The sequence below is a fragment of the Clinocottus analis genome, unplaced genomic scaffold (genome assembly GCF_023055335.1).
Source record: "Clinocottus analis isolate CAN_PGR_092001 unplaced genomic scaffold, fCliAna1.0.p SCAF_18, whole genome shotgun sequence".
In the NCBI taxonomy this organism is placed as follows: Eukaryota; Metazoa; Chordata; class Actinopteri; order Perciformes; family Cottidae; genus Clinocottus; species Clinocottus analis.
Genome location: NW_027175909.1, coordinates 8,856,650 through 8,876,634, shown reverse-complemented (window position 1 = coordinate 8,876,634; position 19,985 = coordinate 8,856,650). Strand labels below are relative to the sequence as shown.

The 19,985-nt window shown below is 42.0% G+C and overlaps 1 protein-coding gene across 2 annotated transcripts in view; it reads left to right on the top strand.

Moving 5' to 3' along the window:
* Window positions 1–19,985, top strand: part of sema5a (sema domain, seven thrombospondin repeats (type 1 and type 1-like), transmembrane domain (TM) and short cytoplasmic domain, (semaphorin) 5A) — a 105,721-nt gene that overhangs the window by 35,250 nt on the left and 50,486 nt on the right. For both annotated transcript variants that reach the window (XR_011077786.1, XM_068581859.1), the window contains exons 3-7: window positions 2,031–2,130; window positions 4,511–4,556; window positions 12,192–12,254; window positions 14,937–15,035; window positions 19,164–19,377. Coding sequence is in view for 1 of the 2 variants with exons in the window: in XM_068581859.1 (XP_068437960.1) it covers window positions 2,031–2,130; window positions 4,511–4,556; window positions 12,192–12,254; window positions 14,937–15,035; window positions 19,164–19,377 (522 nt within the window). In the remaining variant the exon portion in view is untranslated. The remainder of the gene's footprint in view (window positions 1–2,030; window positions 2,131–4,510; window positions 4,557–12,191; window positions 12,255–14,936; window positions 15,036–19,163; window positions 19,378–19,985) is intronic.

Below are 19,985 nucleotides of genomic sequence, written 5' to 3'. Positions count from 1 at the left end.
ACGTTTGTCACGTAGAACCTGAAAGTACTTGCTTTTGATGCAGTCAAGGGACAGCGTGCTTTCATTTGAAACGCTGGCTGACAGGTGTGCCTGAAGAAGCAGATAATGTGTTGCACGGAGGATATTCAAGCTGTCCTCTCCCTCTCTACTGGCCCTGACAGAGAGCTCCCTGGTAAATTAAAAAAGTCCCTTTGAGATGTTTTGTCTGGAAATAAATGTAGTGATGAATGAATGATTTTTCAGTGAATCGCTGTTGCAACCAGTTCTGGCACCTGACTTAAAACCACTCGTTTCTAGCTATCTGGGGTAAATATCTCATATAGAAGCACAAAATAAGTTATTATGACTGCAGATTAAGCATGTGACGAGTAATGGGGATAACACGTCACTAAAGTGATTGATTGACCCCCCCCTGACTAAACCTATCGGGTAACCAGCCGGTAGACAGGCCGGCTTCATCGTTCGGGCCTGTGATGCGATTGGTCAGGGGTTAATGGGCCGGGCGCCATGAGAACAGGCGTGTTGTGGATAAGATGTCAGTGTCTGTCTGGGATATCTCTCTCTTTCTCTTTATGTGTATATGTATTCACCATACCAAGGTCAATTTCCATAAAAAGTCTGACTCTCATCGGTCTTCATCGCTCATCTACAGTATACATTTACATGGCAGTGGTCAGTCAACAGTAGTGATGGTTTACAAAAATCAAAGGAATAACCACTGAGTCACAAGAAGCTAGATTTCAGTATGTTGAACATATGCACTTATGGATGGAGGTTTCAGGTGTCAGGTTTGTTTTTGTGAGCCTGAGAAGCACTAATGTGGGAGTGCTTTGATCCGTGGGAAATCATTTTTTGAATGCATGGCTTTTTTCTTCCAATGATAGCTAGACTAATGTGTGTTATATATTCAAACTCCTCCACATTTTCTTTAGTAGTAGAGCCCTTATTTGCATCATGGCCGAATAGTAATCACGCTATGCTAAACAACATGCTCCTCCAGCCGTGTTCATAACACAAATATAATGATCTATTACTGTGTCTTAATTGTGCAAAAGGAAACTCAAAATCAGTCGAGAAGACTTTGCAATGAAACTCTATCAATGGATGGAGACATGCATTAAAGATTATGTTGGTACCCATTGGTTGGAAGACATATTCAGATAGTTTATGTTAGTAAACCACCAGAATAGAAATTACTCCATCAAGTAAAAAGTCTTGCATTCAAAATTGTACTTGAATAAACTGAACATGACTATGAACAGAATGCATTGTAGATGTACTTGTTATACTTTGCCCTTTGAATGTACTACTATTATATTTTAGATTGTCACTGATGCGATAATGTAAAAACAGTATTTTAGAATTGTAGTTGATTGACGTGGCGCTCATACATACTTATACTTTTAGGTATTTTAAACTATAATAATGTTTGTATTTCAGCAACTGATTTTATGTTTTGTATGTCAAATCTGAAAAGTAACTGATAATTCAAATGATTGAATGAATGCAGTGGAGTGGAAGTATTACAGAAAGTAATACTATGTTTAACTGTGATAAAGGTTTTGACATCGTTGGCGTACTGTATGTAGCAGGTAAACAGACACACCACAATGTCCATTATTTAAATCACCCCACCTCTTCAGACCTTAACTGCCGGCTTTACAGAAGTGTAGTGAAAACTGCTCTCGCCTGCCAATGATGCAGCATTACTGCCCTATAACTACCAGATAACGTCTCCTTCCTTTTTTATTGTCCATGGAAACTGATTGTAATGCAAGATACAAGTGGTTTGCTTAAGTGTTTACATCTCAAACGCTACACGACATCACATGGTGGGAGGAAAGGTAGAAAATCAGAGCAAAGCCAGTCGTGGAAAGACTTACTGCTATTATGAACTCGGCCTTCAAGGATCCAACTCTTTGAGAGAAAAGTTACAGCTCTTTGCACGCAGATCATTCATCGTTACAGCTGTCATCAGCAGTCTTAAAGTCTCCGCTCACACTTTGTGTGTCCTGTTGTGTGCTTGGCAGAGATGGAGCCGTGGATCTTCAGGTTCAAGGCAGAGGGCACGGTGGATTACTCACAGCTGACCTTCGATCCTGGCCAGAACGAACTGATCGTCGGTGCCAGGTAACCCATATTTAAAAGTTTTTTGTGTGCTTTTTCTCTTGTTTTTTTTGTTGTCGTCTCTCTGTCTTGCCTCCCGTCTCTTTCTTTTGTTCTCTGTTGTTTTATTGTCTTTTCTTGATCAGTGATGATCAATCAATAATCAGTTTCTCTTGATGTCTTCAAAAAACAGAGAAAATTGGTTTTGGAATTGTTTCCAAGTCCATTTTCTTTGTCATGCCGAGTCAAGCGTGTGTGTTTGTGTGTGTGTGTTGTACACGTTCACAATGTGTGAGTCTCTGACTGATACTAGATGAAGTGCGCTCTGCACTTTTCTTAATGGCTTAGTTGTCAATAGCAAGAAACACTCACCACAACGTGAACAAGAGACAACAAGGGAGCCAGCAGGAAGGTGAGCAGCAAAACAAACAGAATCAAAGCGAGTCCAGGGAATTTGCTAATGCACCCTAGCAACTTAGATGGAAAATGCTAATCAGGGAGAGTGTGTATGTGTGGACAGATGAATGAGCAAAGGTTGAGGAGGTGAGTGGATCCTCGCTGAAACTGCTGACACGTTTGTGATAATATAATATGAATCCATTTTTTTTGTGTGCTGCCAATCTTTTCTTCTTTGCTCCAATTCACTAATTCTACCAACACACAGTATTTACAACTAAAAACTAAAATGTAAAAGGCGATTTAGTTTTATATTCTCTGTGCCAACTCGACAACCGACTGCGAAAGGCGTTGTGGCTGGATGGATGGCTGCAGGCTGGGTTCGTAGCATGAGTGATAATGGAAGGAAAGAGGGATCGATGCAAATGTCAATAGAGTAAAACAGGAGGCCGCTGCCACACGGAGACCTGGCTGATAGCCACTCGGCAGGAGAATGATAGAGCTCGGTGAAAGTGGTGCTTGTGTGTGCAAGCGTGTGCATGAACCTGCTTTAAGACATGGAATTAGTTATCTATTTTATGAAAAAACTAATCTTGCTCTTTAAAAACGATTGCTGAAATAAAGACACGTTATGGGTTGTTGGTAAAGTTCTTTCAATATCCCGAGCTGCAAAATAGTTTTCAAAGCAATGCAAAGAACACATATTTCAGGTCGAGCTCTAAAAATGCTTTTTGCTGTGAATTGCACTAAACTTACCGAATGTTAAAGACAATTTTCTATTGCCGGCATGGACCGACAAGTCAGAAGTCTCAAAGGGGGAAAGAAATCATAATAAATAATGCTTTTAGTCCAAATTGTCAGGTTCTATGTGATCTCTTTCTGGTAATGTTGTATAATGGTTTTAGTAGACAGCCCGAGACATCGTTAGTCGGTATACAGAATATTCCTCTTGAGAGGGCTTCATTAGAACCTAATGTTTCCTGAAAAGTTGTAAATGCCAATGAAACAGTTTTGTATGTGCAGTGCAAATGTGAAAGGCTTCAGGCAAAGCAGGATAGGCATTTATTAGTGAGGTTACCCCGCCAGGCTTTCATGTTGTTTTTTTTTCAATCTCTTTCTTTCTTCTCTCTTTCTTTCTCTTTCTATATCTCTGTTTCTCATACATACAGAACTCCAGTCGAGCATTCTGTAAAACTTTTTGGCACTCCTTTATCCAGTCTTTTTTTTTCTTAATTATGTGTTAAACACATCTAGAAGTCCATTGTTTGCTGCAGTGGTTGAACTCAGCCATCCACTGCATTTGGTCCCTATGCGAACCCTGATTAAAACTGCTTCTAAAGGTTTCCTCACTTATAAGGGAAAATGTACTTTTTCACTGGTGGCATGATAAGCTGTATAGGTTTAGACAGGAACTACACCAATGTTATACATAAAGTGTGTTTACAGGCCTTGGTTTGCATTTCTGCACATGTGAAAGTTGTATTGTGGGTAATGACGGCACCAGGTTTTGACTAAAAAGGAGAATGTGTGGAATAAAAAAGACAATATATCCAGTTCTGCTGCACCAATTTTGATCATTTTTCAAACTGTCCCCGGTGACTTTGACAAGGTCACAGGAGTGCAATGCTAAATCGGTGGAAAAACCTCTTTTCAGTGTATCGACATCCTCTGAACCGTTTTCACCCCCAACTTGCTGTTTAAGCAGTTTAAGTCTGTATGCACTCTTTTGGGAGGTGGAAATCCCTTAGTACTGTGGCCCCATGGGTAGGAGGGTGATACTGAAGGAACTTGAGAGATAACAGATACAAAGTGCACAGAGCTTTGGTGTTATAGCAGAGACACATTATGGTTTATTTGAAGAAAATTGATTCATTAACTCACATACATATATATATATATATATATATATATATATATATATATATATATATATATATATATATATATATATATATATATATATATATATACATACATATTTATTTTCTTCTTGTTTGTTTTTTTACAGAAATCACCTCTTCAGGCTCAATCTGGAAGACCTTACACTGATCCAGGTGAGTGCTAATTCGCTCTCCCTCTGTATCTCTGTTCCTCAGTCTGACTCACCAAATCTTCTATATGTATGTGCTCACTCTGCTCTTATATCTGCCGCGCTATAGTCGTAGCGTGCTGCCAGCTCCCACAACTTTAAAGCTGTTACAGTAAAATGGTTTAGCATTCAACATGTCACAACAACTTCCCTTCCAGTGGAGTGACAGCGGGTTTGGGCGACAGCGCATTGGGTTAGTATACAGACCGAAGGAAAGAGTGATGATATCAAGTTTAGACAGCATAAATACCTTGTGTGTTTAAATCCAGTTTACAACCGAAAATGACACATACTCTGCAGCTGTACTTTTCCTCATTTTCTAGGGCATTAACATCTTGTGCGACGTCTTTAATACAATTCCACCATTTTGGTTAAATTATCCTGCTGGTGAATTAAAGCGTCTTAAATATTAAACAGAAATTAAAGAATGCCAACTTCACTGCCTATGGTGACGTGTTGTAAAATGTGCCGAAAAAAAAATGCTTAAATAGAAGTATGCTCAAGGTAGCAATTATTCTTTTTCTCCCCTTCTCTCACATGTTGTCATTCAAATTATTTTCTGCATCTTCTCATTTCTTTTCCTTTTACTTGTATGAGCCCACATCCCCCCTGTGGCGCCAAGCATTTTGTGGCCCACTGAGTTACCATACAAACATTGACAGATTGAGGGTTTATTGCTCAATGGCAGCAACCAGCCTTCTTTAATGCTTTGACAGCTCATGATGTTTGCCATTTACACCCTGGAAAACCAGGGGAGAGGATGAGGAGAGGAGAAAAAGAGTATAGCTGGATGGAACAAAAGGGAGACTGGAGGGAGGCTGGCGATACAAATCCGCCTGGAAAAGAAAAAATGAGAAAAATGGCTGGACGAAACAAGAAACTGAATTTGCTGGCGAGGAAGGAGTGCAAGTTCAGCACACAAAGGAATCAGGCAGCAGTGAGACAGCGCACAGACAGAGGGAAGCAACCCCTGATAATTCATGCGGCCTTTTGTGGCCACTCGCTGAGACACAAATGCTTTTTAAACATGCTCTGTGTCGTCCGCGCACCCAATCACCCCTCCTTCCTTATTTCATCCTGTGCTCGGCTAGCGCTGCAGAATCAGAGCGGAGATTCCACCGACCCAATCAACCCCTCATCTCCAAGACACCTTCTCTTAAGAGAATAGGACCCAGTAATCCCTGCCAAGCCCTGGCGCCAATTTAAGATGACCTGTGCCCTCGCGCCTGCTTTGCATTTGATTGGACAAGGGCTGCAGAGTCAAGGGGATGGCTAAGTTCAACTGCTGAAGTGCTATTCTTCTATTCACCTCCCTCTCAAATCCTATTCTCTCCTTCCTTCTTTTTCAGCTCGGCATAAAGCAGGAGATTAATTGCACCGAGATTTGGTTGCCTCTGTGGCTGTGTTGTTGGATATGAAAGACTTGAATGAATTTCCCCTTTGGCGCCCGTTGCTCCACTCACATTATATGCATTGCTGATTGATCAAATATATTTGCAAGGGACTATGGCGCTGAGTGTCAGAGCGAACAAAGAAAGTTTGAGCACGTTAGAAGCCCCGCACATTTTCTTTTGGTTGCACCGCTGTTCAAAAGAGTTGCATGAGGTTCTTTTTTTCTTCCATTCCTGCAGAAGGAAAACAAGCTAAAAGCTACACCTACGCTTTTCTTTGTGATTTCCCCCCATCTCCATGCATCAGCCATGTCAGATAATGCCCGGTGGCGGTGATTTGTTCCTGCATGGCTGGCAGGGTAAAGAGGGAGGCTGTGTATTGTTTGACAGAGCACAAGGCTTAGAGCCGGTGTAATACAAACAGCCTTTAATACGTTAAAGTAGGAGGTATAATTACCATATGATCGATGACGGGCTGAACTCATCTCGTATGTGCATGCATGAAACATTAATGAAAACAACAGCCAAGGCCCTCTGCTACATGATGGCAAAATGAATCCCGCCCACTTTTCTTGACCTTGGTTGCAGTATGATGCGTTGTTTTCAAGCGTTGTGCTAAGCGGGCAATAAACACTGAATACTTGGTTGGCTTACCATAGTGTTATGGAGGGTTTAGAGTGTAGTGACATTTAGGGTGGTTGCTAAACACTGCTGGTCGAACCCGCTCTATTGCACATATCGAATTGAGACTCAGAGATCGATAGAGCCTGAGCCCAGCGACCATAATCTCCTCAGTAAATACCCTTCCAGCTTGGAGGTAATAAAAAATTGAACAAGAACATCAGACGTAGGAGAGAGTGGGGAACTTTGTTAAAAGAGTTGATGTGAAGCCATCTGAGAACTTTTACGCTTTCATTGCCTAATTTTAAAGCTACCCCTCAAATGTCTTTCTCCAGTGAATCCAGAAAGATGAAAGGGTTAGTCCCCTATAAAAGAGGTCAGTTTACACTTCAGGAATACACTTTGAGAATCACAAAGAGCAAATCGTCCCCATTGCATGAACTTGCTGGCATGTACTCAAACTGATGGCAATCAGTTTGAAGTGGGATGAGTCAGACCTTGAAACATAAGCAAGCCCTTTGGCCTTGATTGGAGTTAATATCTGGCACTTGAGGTTTATTTTCTGCAGTGTCTCAACAGCCTTGAAGGGGCCTTCCTCTCCTTGTCAACCTCTACCTTCATCCTCACTGATCCGGAAAACACTGTCAAGAACAATAGGTGGATAATTTTCTCCTCGCTCCCCTTTCAAAAAAAGAGTACAAGGCCTTCACTCAGCAGCATGCACAGTCCATACTCAGCTAGATGATAAGCAATAAAAACAACAGCCACAAAGCGCAAAAGTTTTCCTCCATCTACAGGTGAACCCCACTTCAAAAAGGTATTGTCCTTCTTTCCCTTCTGTCCGTCATTCAGCTCCCTGACCTCGTCTGCTGCCTACTATGGGCAGGAGAATCCTCACTGTCATTGCCATTATCCACCTCCCATTACAGCCTGTAGAGAAGGGGCAAACACTAATGAATTGGCCCTTCTGCATTTGCATTGTGTTCAATTTTGCCATTGTGCTGCCAGGGCTGATGAATGGCCACGCCGGCTCAATGTACCACTCAGCGTTGTGTTTCTCCCCAAATAATGCCCTTTGACTTTGTTGAATACCCTAATGCTTTAATTACCCCTTACCTTGCTTTTAGCACCATCTTTACCCTTTAACACCTGGTATTACAACAGCCTACACACATTCATGCTGCTGCTGGAAGCCAAAGTATCTACTGTGCAGGCACAGTAAGAGCTTGTTGAATTCATACTATCTGCAGCAAAGGTGCTAATGTAAGAAGACATTAAATGAAGAAGATGTACGAATCCAATAGTAGCGTGCTGTTTCCATGCCAAATCGAAACAGGATGCAGACACTAAGGCCGAGTTTCAACAGAAACACTGTGGCACAGCGTTAGTCAATAAGCACTCGGACGAGGAGGATCAGGGGCATTGTTCACCATTCGATACAGCACCAGAGGAGGAAGGTAGTACATATTCACTCCAGACTCTCTTTGTTCTCACGAAAACTCTTTCCATAACCGCTCTGCCTGGCAACAGTCACTGGATGGTGTTGTGATGTGTATTGTGCCTTTCTTCACTTCCTCTCAGTGTCATTATGGCTTAAAAAGGGACTCCAAAGCACACTTAAGGCTCCCAACAGTCACACATGTTGTATTTCATGGGTCTGCCTTTTGCAATTTTTACTTTGATGGGCAGGACTAATTGTCTGTCTGGCCTCCATCGCTCTGTAAGCATTGCTTATTCAATTTCTAGAGCCAGGAACTCAGCTATTTACATGCATAGAGTGGAACGCATCAGTGGGATTGGAGATACACATTCCAGCACTTTCAATGATATCATGCAGATGTTTAAACAAGTAATACGAGGCCGAGCAGGGGGTCATTACAACTCTGACTTATCTCTTGGTGGGGTTATGCTGATACGTGTAGTGACGAAGACCTACACACTTGCTGAGACATGACATCAAGACCAATTTCATGTGTAAATCTTTCAGCAGCTTACATCAGCAGACATCAGTGTGAATCGTATAGTGGATAATATTGTGCCAGCACATCAAAAGGCAATATAAGCTATTCATAAGACAGATTAGATTTCCCCGGCAGGATTTGTCCAGCTCTCACTCTCAACTCGCTGTCCCCTTGTAATGAGGCACACAGCCAGTCGTTTCATAGAGCTAGACAGCTGTCAGCAGAGAGTGTGTTCTCCGGACCCTCTTTATGCAAAATATATTCAGTATCATGTCTGGAAACAGTGGCATTTTGAAATTCAGCTCCTCACTCCCTCCTCTGTCTCACTGACTACTTCACTCTGCCCACACTGTCTCCCTTGTTCTGTCTGACTTTTAAGTTGGACTCTGTTTTGTCTTTGTTATTTTTTGTTGTCTGTTTTCTGTTATTTTCCGTTTTTCCTGTCCTCTCCTCTGTCTCTGTGTTTCTCCCTTCCTGCCCACTCTCTCCTTTGGTATCTGTCCTGAACGCACCTCGACCACAATAGCCTCTCAGTGTGAGCTCTGACAAGCGCACAATGGTTCATCTCTGAGGATTATAGGGGACTGAAGAGAGGGCGGACACACGCAACGTTCTTTAATCTTCCCTGAAACTATTTCTGCTGCCAACTGCGTCAAATGATCTCTCTGAATTTATGCCTCTTAATCAAGTTCTTTAGCTTTACTTCAGTTTGACTGTAAACCTTTTTCACTCCTGACTTCTCGAATACCAACGCTGTGGTCGAAACCGTTATGATGATATCAATTGTGCCCAAATCTTTCCCTTTAACAAACTGAGTGCGCGAGTATAATGTTATCATACCCGATAAAATTAATGAAAATATATAGTTTTAATAAAGCGTAATTATCCTCTAACAGCTGTGGAGCTCTTCATTTTCCTCAATATCCGATGGTTGCTTCTCTCAAGAGATGATTACAGTGCCATGATGGATATTTCATTTTCTTTTGGACCAATTCGCCACCATGCTCAACTCACTAAATTTAATCCTGGTCCTTTCTCATTCTCTCATCTCCTTTGTTTCCCCTCTAAGTCTTCATTTCAGTTTCTTATAGGTGACAAAGGCCCAGAAAACAGTCTTTGTAATGCAGCTTCCTTTGATAAAGCCAATAATTATTATTTAACGAGAGTGGATTCGAGACATATTTCTGTTCAAGACATATTCATCTTAGGAGCACAGTGGCTGAACAAAGGCATGTTAATGAGATTTTAATGTGTCTTAATGGCAACGGCACTTGGGATTTTGTTATTTATTCTGGACCATTTGAGGCAGTGAGATAGAGTGGCTTTAGTAGTCAATGATGTCGGCATATCCCAAACTTACAGACCTACGGACATCAACCCTTTCAGCAGTCATAAAGATGATTTAGTTGCGATGGCGTAAAAGATTTCCTGTCACATTGTGCACCTTTTTAACAACTATGTACAATAAAAACGGTCTCTTACGTAAGCTAGTACCAACCAATTCCAACAAATGATATCATGAAATCCATCCATCAATCAATCTGCAACTTTAAGCGACAAGGGAAGTGTGTGCGTGGAATCACATTCCTCTGTAGCTCCGTGTTGCGCTACAGGGCCAAATGTAGAGCGCTAATCAGAAGATCTACAGTTCCATCCCTGGCTCCTCCAGTCCACATGTGTCCTTGGACAAGATACTGAACCCCAAATTGCTCCTGACGGCTGTGCCACTGGTGTGTGATTGAACGATGGATGAGATGAGTGGTGTGTCAGCTTGTATAGCCTCTGCCGTCAAGTGTGTGAATGTGTGTGTGATCGAGTGAATGTTGACATGTAGTGTGAAGCTCTTTTAAGTGGAGAAAAGAGCAGAAAGGCAGTATTAAATGAAAGTCCATTTACCATCTAAATGATAACGCCGCCCGCACACTTTTTAGCAGTCCAAACAAATGCGATTGATTTGAATCTGTACACTGCTCAAATATTCAGTTTCTCAGGTTTCTCATGTTTCTCAGTACAGTAACAGAAGAAACTCTACTTCCTCCTGAGATGAGAAGATGTAATACTGTATACTACCTGCTTTAAACTATTTCAGGTCATGATAAATTACGTAATCGCCCCATAATGATAAAAGCAACCACTTTTCACCCAATAATGTAATCTCAAGGTGTAATTTTGCATCGTATTATGATGGATTTCTACCCTGAACGTGAGTGAGTAAAATTCCGGACCATTAACAGGTCCCCCCTCCCATCGCCCCCCCCTTGCGATTAGCGAAAGCACTTTTCAGCCCCTACATTCAATTCAGCTGGGACACGCTGTGCTGCTGTGTGTGCAGGCTGTGCTGCTTGTGCTGATGTGTGTGGTTTGTGTGTGTGTGTGTTCGGCTGCATGGCCCCAGAATAGCCAGCTTTGGCCTGGAATGCGAACCGACACACGCATACACCCACGGAGAAGAGCGAGAGAGAAGCCAGCTCACATTAATACTCCATATCTTATCCTCCCTGAATAGTACCCCTCACCCTGAGCTCTCTTCTCTCTCTAAGCTCCCTCCTGTTACTGCCTATGTGTGCATTTATGTGTCAGTGTGTACATACGGGTCGGGTGGCTCTACTCCTCCCAACGGCCAGTGAGGCGAAAAGCAAATGCCTTGTAAAAAAAAACCCACACACACAGGAAACTCCGAGCCTTATCAAAGAGGAAATTAAAGAAGTTTTTCCTCAGTGCTGAGGGGGGCTCATCTTTTGTTTTTCCTCTTTTCCTGGCGTAAAACAGTCCTGATAGCAAAGTGAAATCTAATATTCTCTTTCAGTTAGCGATATTTACTATATTCCCACAGGGAGTGAGTTCCTGAGCCTCTGGGCTACTAGCCAGGTTATTACTGCAGGAAACTCTTGTCTGTGTGGCCAAGAAAAAACTTCAACAGTTTTGCTTCCGGAGACTTTTCGTGACTTGGCGTTAAGTGTATTATTGCCGCGGCCAATTTTTCCGGTTAAGTATTCCTCTGTCTGCCAGTCGCAGGTGCTGACAGTGAGGGCTAATTCCCTCTGTCACGAGCGCGAGTGTCTTAGTGGCCCGGTGCTGTCCCGAGGCCAACACTCATTTCATGAATAGAGAACTTTTGTCAATGAGAAAGCCCCCTCTAGAGGTCACGCTGAAATTAAACGGTAGAAATTGAAGCACGCTGGTGTCTCCACCCCGGGGGAGACCAGTCCAGGTTTTATCTTCTTATTCCTCTTCCTCCCGTAGCAAAATGTAAAAGGCAGCCCGCTGTTTCTTCCTCACATGTAAATCAAGTTGACGTCCTTCTCCAGGGAGCTCACGTGTTACGCCTTAAAGATGCCTCTTTTTCCCTTACATAAATCAAATCTATAACAGCCGGCTCCGCACAAACTTGTCACTTGTTTCTTGAGGTCTCTGCATCGTATGCGCCTTAATTGGATTCTGTGTCTGTATTTAAGACACAGAATCAGTTTTTCGTGTTGCCCCTCTGAAAAATCGCCAGATTTCTGCGACTTGAGAGCCAGACATTGTTTTATTTGGTTCCCTGAGTTGTCTGAGAAATGTTTCTGATGTTTGCTTCTTCTCAATGGTTTGTTGGGAACCTTATGCTGCTTTTCTTTCTCTCCGCAGGAGGCTGAGTGGCACTGCGATGAGTTCACCAAAGGAGCCTGCTTCAGCCGTGGAAAGTCTGAGGTGAGTTTAAGTGGTGTCTACGCTTTTCAAACATCACACTGTTATATTGCCTTGTCGGACACTTGTCACCATGTTGAGAAAAACAAGTACAAAAAAAAAAGAATGTGTAAAAATACACTTCATGAATTTGGTTCAGGTTTGTATCTTTGCAGCTAACTGAACCGATTGGTGTAAATGAAGACAATTAAAGGGGTATTCAAGCGATTTAGTATTCCATTAAGTTCGTTGGCGTGTGAAGGACAAAATGCCGAGATCCCACCCTTCCAGTAATGCAACTCAATAACATTGCTTTGTTTTGTTGCCCCCGCTATGTCTAACAATGTGGCGAACAAACTTCCACCTCCATACTAGTTGTGCAAGAGTCTACAAAGACGTTAGCGGCTCTGCAAGGCTGCACTTGAGCTAAAAGCTAACATCAGCATGTTATTATGAACAAAAATAATGAATGAATGCTGTCTGCCACCAGAACTGAATGATGCCCCTGATGTCCAACTTTCCCACCAGCGAACCAATGCTAACAGCTACACAAAATAGATCTTAAGGATAAGAATCACAGATCCCTCTTCATTCAGGCAGTGTTGATCAAATCAGCTCAAGAGAGCACATCAAATAGCTCACTAAAATGTAAAAAATGTCAAGTTATGATGAAACGTATTGAAGATTGAAAGCAATGCGCAGCTCTTCGTTCAGCTTTAAAATATAGATTCGCTGGGAATCCCTGCTTTGTATGAGAGGTCATCCCGAAAAAGGATCCCAAACCACTGATTTATGGGCCTTTTGAAGGGAGTTCCTAAGGTTTTTGTAGTTTCTTTTGTGCAGAAGTGTGTGTTTTTGTATGTGGTTAGCTGGCAAACTGTCTACCAAACAGCTGGTTCAGAGCTGAACTTGACTCGGAGGTGAACTGCCCAGCCCTGATCCTTGTATGTTTGTGCACCGCTGTGTATTTATCCTCCTATGAATGCTGGTTAGGGAGCCATAATAGGCGTGCACGAGCTGGCCAGCGTAAGATAGCTGTTGTGAATTACAGGCCAAAGTTACCTCAGTCCTTGAGAGTCACTGCTGTTGCCCAGAGTCAAATTGTTTTGCTCTCTGTTCCCCTCGGAGGATCAGGTCTTGTGATGTACACTAAGAATAGCATTAAAAGTCTTCATTCTCCAGCAGTTGACAGGGCCGCCGATGGTTTATTACCTAGCTCAGCGGGCAGCAATATACCATCGCTTAAGCTATTACACAGATACCGTGCTCTTGCATTGAGTGAATTTACAAGTGATTGTATTTTTTTTTCTCCCCTAATGCACGCGTCCGCTCTTCTCTTGTGTATTTGATTTATTTCAACCGGGAGAAGAAAGGAGAGCTAAATTGACTTGACAGGACTTGATTGCAGCCTCTGTTTTGTTTTATAATGTGGGAGCCAAGCATAACAGCCTCCGTATTACAGTACAGACGTGGAACATTTGTCACAAAGTTTCTGCAAACAAGTCAAGACTGTTAGGCTGGGCAAGTATTAAATATGCTGTTGTTTACCGCAGAAACAAACTGCAAGGGAAGAATTTAATTAGGCAGACCCCTCACAACTCACCCTCACTCCTGCACACATTTACACAAGCATACAGTGCACAATGAACTGCACAATCAGCACAGATATATAGGCATACCTCACAAGTTTTACTACACACACACTGTTTTGAAAAGGTACACACATGAACACATACACACGTACTTAGGATGTACTCAACACCAGGAAAGAGTGGTTTTATGAGTCAACCTTCGTCTTGATAGGGGGAATAAAAGGCCTTCCCCTCATTTCTCTCATCTCTCATCTCTCAAATGGGTGCCCTCTACTTTTAAAGCAGCCCCTTGAGAGAGAGGGGGAGGAGGGAGAAGTGGCGTTGCCCTGGGCACCTTCGAGTGGCTCAGACACCAGCAGATTTACAGGGTTTTAAATTTCTACGAGGGTCCCAACCCAGCCGTGGCCTCTTTCAGTTGGAGCGGACCCAATGAGTTTATTACCTTGTCCCAGGACAAAAAAACAAACGCCGCTCTCTGACACAAATACTGCCTGCTGTTGTTTTGTTGATGGAAATCCCCCACTAAACCTGCGTTAAAGCCCGACGGCGATGTTGCAAGTTCATGACGTTCGGCAGCGATCAATCACTCAGTCAATCATTCTGCGGCGCTTTATTTGTCGCGCGCTTTGAACCAAGTGCTAAGTAGTTCGCTGGAAACCTCAGAGGAGGGGCAAGGAAAGAGCCTATACTTCACCATAATGTAGAGAAAACTAGTTTGAAATGATTAATGGGGAGATCGTGCTCAAAATGCTTTAATTAAGAGTATGAGAGTCTTTTCACTTTTTGTCCAGTCAACAAAGCCAAGGCAATTTTCTAAACTAATCCTGAGTGGTCCTCTCTTACGCCTGCTGCATTTATCTGTTCTCTACCTCAATCAGACCGCTCTCCACATCTAGTGTCTGTAGAATTAAGATGTGACGTGGCTCAGCCATGTGGGCATTAGCTTTGATTTGAATCTGTCGAGCTTGGCCACGTTTTAGAGCAGCCCTCCCGCAGCTTCAGGTGTTTTTCTCATTTACTGGCGTAAAGTGTAATTTTGTTTCTCTGCCTAATGCCGCTGCTTGTCAATGGAGAGATAATGATGCTGCTGCGCTTTGCTGGTGTGCTTCCACAGGAGGAGTGCCAGAACTACATCAGGGTACTGCTGGTGAGCGGGAACAGGCTGTTCACCTGTGGAACAAACGCCTTCACCCCCATCTGCACCAACCGAACGGTACGAACAACAGCAGTGTTTCTCTTTTGCGCTTTTTTGTGTGCTGTTTTTGCTAAACTTTTTGCTGCTTCTAACATTTTGTTAAAAGGGTTCATGCTCATGCTGATTCTTCGTAATCAAATATAAGCTTCTTATTGTGTTTGTTTTACTTTTTTGTTGTTGTATTTTTGATGTCAATGATTATAGTTCAGTTGGAATTTTTGGCATCTTGTCTTTCTTCTTCTTTGTGCTATTTCCTCTGCATTATTTTAGCTTTTCAAACCCACCACTTAATCTGGTGAATCATCAGACAGTGCTAGTGGTATTTTTTTTTTTATAAAGAAGACCACACATTATTCTACTTACTAATGAAAAGGAAAATTGTTGAGCAATAAAAGGAAGTGTTTCTCTTTCTCTGAAAACCACAGCCTTTCTGAGTCACATGATGCTTTATGCACTTAACCGACCCTCAAGAGTCTCCCACCATTATTGCAGTGCAGAATGGAAGTTACCAGCAGCCATAGTTGTTGAGTTTTCTTTCTTTTTTTCTATTATATGCTGCATTTGTTCGTCAGTCACACCTAATACCCCAGGAACACATCGTGATAAGTCATTATCCTTCAATAGCAGTGATGTTTCAACCCGGGTAAGCGTGATAACTTTGCTAATATAAATTGAAGTGTTCTTGATCAAACTGACAATGTCAGACAGAAAAGGCCAAGGTTGATCAACACATTTAATCAAGATGTGATGGTATTGTGATCTTGATATCAGAGGATTTAATGTAGTGTGGCTGTTCTCGCTCCCTCTGTTGTGCTGTCAGGTATGTAGACTAATTATAAGATGAATCCTATTTAGCTCGGTTATTTAAGAAGTCCCGTTTCCTCAAAATTATTAAACATCATAATCAAAATATTTCCTTAAGCTCATTACTCCTGATAATACATTCTGGTCTTGTCTGCTGCTTTGCCCTTTTTCATGAGTCATTGGCGTTAATTAGCTTATTTTTTTCATTTTGTCTTTCCTTCTTTTATATCAAATTCTTGGAAGGTGTAATGTTCTCTCTCTCTCTCTCTCTCTCTCTCTCTCTCTCTCTCTCTCTCTCTCTCTCTCTCTCTCTCTTTCTCTCTCTCTCTCTCTCTCTCTCTCTCTCATGCTTCTATAAATTTAAGTATTAATAGAAGTAACTGAAGTGGGTTTTTTCCCATCTACTATCGTTGATGACAAGTGCCCACTGAAGTTAAGTGGAGATCAACACTTGAAATGTCAGACTATTGCTTTCCTGAGAACATATCAAATACCTTTGTCTTCTGTGGGATTTCAGAGTGGGAGGTTGCAGGAGTTTACCATTATGATGACATTTGTTTTGGTCCTAAAGCACTGCACCCAAAGGTCATGGGCTCATAATGACTGTTTACCGCTGTGAAAATACATATAGTTGAAATGTCATGACATTATTATCGTAGTATTTCATCAGGGGCTGTCATATTTACCCACTGAACATTGTTAATGTGAAACACAGGGCGAGCATGGCGATAGCAATGGAATCACGCGCAGACAGATTTACTATCAGCGGTGATGGATGGAAGGATGAGGAGCAGAATATTCTATTAGTTTAATAAGTACTGGGTGGTTAAAGATTGAACAGCTGTTCATTTCTCTGACTTTTAGCCACGCTGCCACTGATGATGGTGATTATGAGAATAGCCGCCTGGAGGATGTCTTTTAATAAAAATATTAAAAATAGCACATTTCCAGCATTTTAGCTTCTTATTATTTAATGAGCAGTTTGGGTCAATGGACTCTTTGGTTTCATATATAAACGCATATGACTTGCAGGTAGAGTTATTTTTATCAAATTAATTCAATACATTTATTTTTGCTTACACCTCCAAATACAACTTTATTCTTTTCAGAGGACACAGATGCGTGGGAAATGTTTTGAATGAGCAGAAATCTTAATCTCTAAACTCCGGATGTTTATAAATTATAAATTTAAATGAATTCATGGATCGCTGACGTGAATATAATTAAAAGAGATTACTTCCCCAAACAAAGGACACAAAATAAAAGGGAAGAGTCAATCATGTCGACATATTTGTTGACTCAGCAGAGATTGAAATTGAGAGAAGTTGATCTACAGGAGAATAAATATTTGAAAGCATTACAGATGTCTTAATACCTTACTGCAGGTACTTGTCAACAGCCGCCTGGATTTAGTTTTTTCCTTTTTATGAATAAAAACTGTTCCATCATAAATTGGTGCACAAAAAATGCAAGAAATAAAGTGTCTGACAGTGATAATATTTTAACTCATGCTTAGTGATGAGTGTCAGTATGACAAAATAGTTACATACAGCAACAGAAGGTATTGTTTATTTGAAGGTCAGAGTTTTTTTTTTTATTTAACATTCACTGAACAGATAGCTTCTACGATGTGTCAGTTGCATCGACGGTGGAATATCAACGATTATCCTGTTGCAGCAGCTCCGATCAAAAAAAGCTTGTTCCCTGTCATAGTGGGTAGTTAAAAATGCTCTCAACAACCACAATAGCCTCTCAGTAGCACATAGCACCCAACCGGCTGCGGGTTGTCTCCCTCTGAAACGTCTCTATTAGTGGGACTCAAAGTCTCTCCAGTGTTCCTCACACAGCTGCTGGCTGCAGTATAGAGACGACTTTCACTCCACTTCCTCAAAATGCAACGGAAGAAGTGCAGTCTTTCTATTTATAGCTCCTCCTCTTGTTTTTCTAAATGATCCAATTGACCTAAAAGTAGCTATTCCGACCCGGAGAATGAGCCCGTCAATACCGGGCTTTCATCTCAGGCTGGCAGAGCTCAGACAGGGCTGCTCTGTTTTGCTGCGGTTGTGTTGGAGCAGAGGTGGCAGAAGTTAACGGAACCCTTGATCCCAAATCGACCGGCTCCAGGAAATTGGCTCAAGAAGTCTCCGCCCAACACCAACGCATCAAATGGCATCTGGCCCCCTGTGTAGACGGGTTGTCTCCCAATGAATCAATCAAAATGCGTGACGAGAGATTGAGCTGCGAATCTCGCTCGAGGTCCTCCGCAACCACGGAGAAGTCAGAAATGTGGAGCTTTGATTGATAGAAAAGTAATTGCAGATGGAATAACTTTAATCACCATTTGCAGATTTTAAAACCTGAGATTAGTGCAATCTTTTCACTCATGTATTTGCCCTCAGAACTTATATGAACTTGGATGGAAGCGCAAACCATGAGCTAATCCTCGTATACGGTGTTTACTTTTGCACCATAAAATATAATTATAGCTTGGATTTAAAAAATGTATTACTTCTTTTTGGTATTCAAGGCTGAGTCACTGAGCTATGGCCTGTTTTTTTTTTAACTATAGGAACCAGTGCAGTGTGTCAGGGCTAAGCTGAGGTCATGCAGTAAAGTATTTTTAAAAAGCGGGGAGTTGGATTTGGCCTTATATTCAAAGGCAGAATGCCCGGCAAGGCATCTCACATCAAGCCACTTTTGGACTCCGAGAGGCTTCTCCAAGATGTGGTTCAATAATGTTATAAACAGACAAACAGCTGGTTGCCCTGTAGAGATTACAACCACACCAAGAAACACTGCAGCCAGCCAAGAGGGACTCGAGTGAAGAAGCTTGTTTTAATAATTGTATTGCTTTCTTGACAGCCTGCTTCTTAACAATGGACTTACGGCAGCTGCTCCGTTTGTGTGTTTTCTGCTGCTAATGATTCTAAATGTGTTCTCTGATTATGCCGCTCCTGGAGCTTCAGCTCACATATACATAGTGTGGTGTGTGTTTCACAGTAGATGTAAACTAAACGAAACATAATGAGTATTTCTTTCCGTCTGTCTGCACATTTGCATATTGGCAGGAACAAACAACATTCCCAGACCTCTCCAGCTCGTATTTTCATTTTGCAATTTCATACTCTGTCCTATATGTTGATGAAGTGTTTTTACATCATTGAAAAAATAGGGGAAAAAAATACACTGTATTGTCTCTGTTTATTAACTCAAATGTTACTCCTTTTACAATCAGAAGGATTTTCTGTAAGTAGTTTCTCGGCATCGCCTGTGTCAATGACTCTTTCCTGTGGAGACCCTTTCGCTCCCCAGCTCAGCTTTTTTTCTTTTTCTGTGTTGCAGCTGACAAATTTGACAGAGATCCACGATCAGATCAGCGGGATGGCTCGGTGTCCTTACAACCCTCTCCACAATTCCACTGCCCTCATCACCTCCAACGGGGAGCTTTACGCCGCCACGGCCATGGACTTCTCTGGGCGCGACCCCGCCATCTACCGCAGCCTGGGCGGCATGCCACCGCTCCGCACGGCCCAATACAACTCCAAGTGGCTGAACGGTATGGGGACCGCCAACGTGTTGGGTCCAGATAGAGATGGAGATGTTACTGTTTATGTAAATGTTTGTCAACATCGATAAATAAGATGTGCATTTTATATCGAAAGAAACAACGAGAAAATTGCTTTTTAGCTTTTCCCCCGTCAGCTATTGAATATCCGCCCTGCAGCTTGTGGGTATTTGGTGTTTTGCTCAAAGATACTTGATTGATGCTTATCTAACACAGAGGAGGAATCTGTCTCTCTTAGTTGAAGGATTGTATTCCCCCTCAAACCACCACTGTGTGCGCAAAGTAGTGTAGCAAATGCTGGAAAAGAAGATAATTGTTATCTTGCATTTTATCAGTAAAAACAATTATTTCTAAAGTTACTAAGCAACTGGAAAATCTTTAAATATTTATCTCACCCTTTCTTCAAGGAGCATGAAATTGTGAAATTGTCAGAAATCGATGTATTTTTCCCTGAAAGTTCAGACACACTTCAAGCACGAGCCTCCTCGGTGCAGATTGGAGAGCGTCAGACCGCTGCGGGTGTCCGGCCTGCACAGGAGCAGGTCAATCAGTATCTTGTCAGCAAGTGACTTTTATCTGATTCACATTTAAGCTAAATT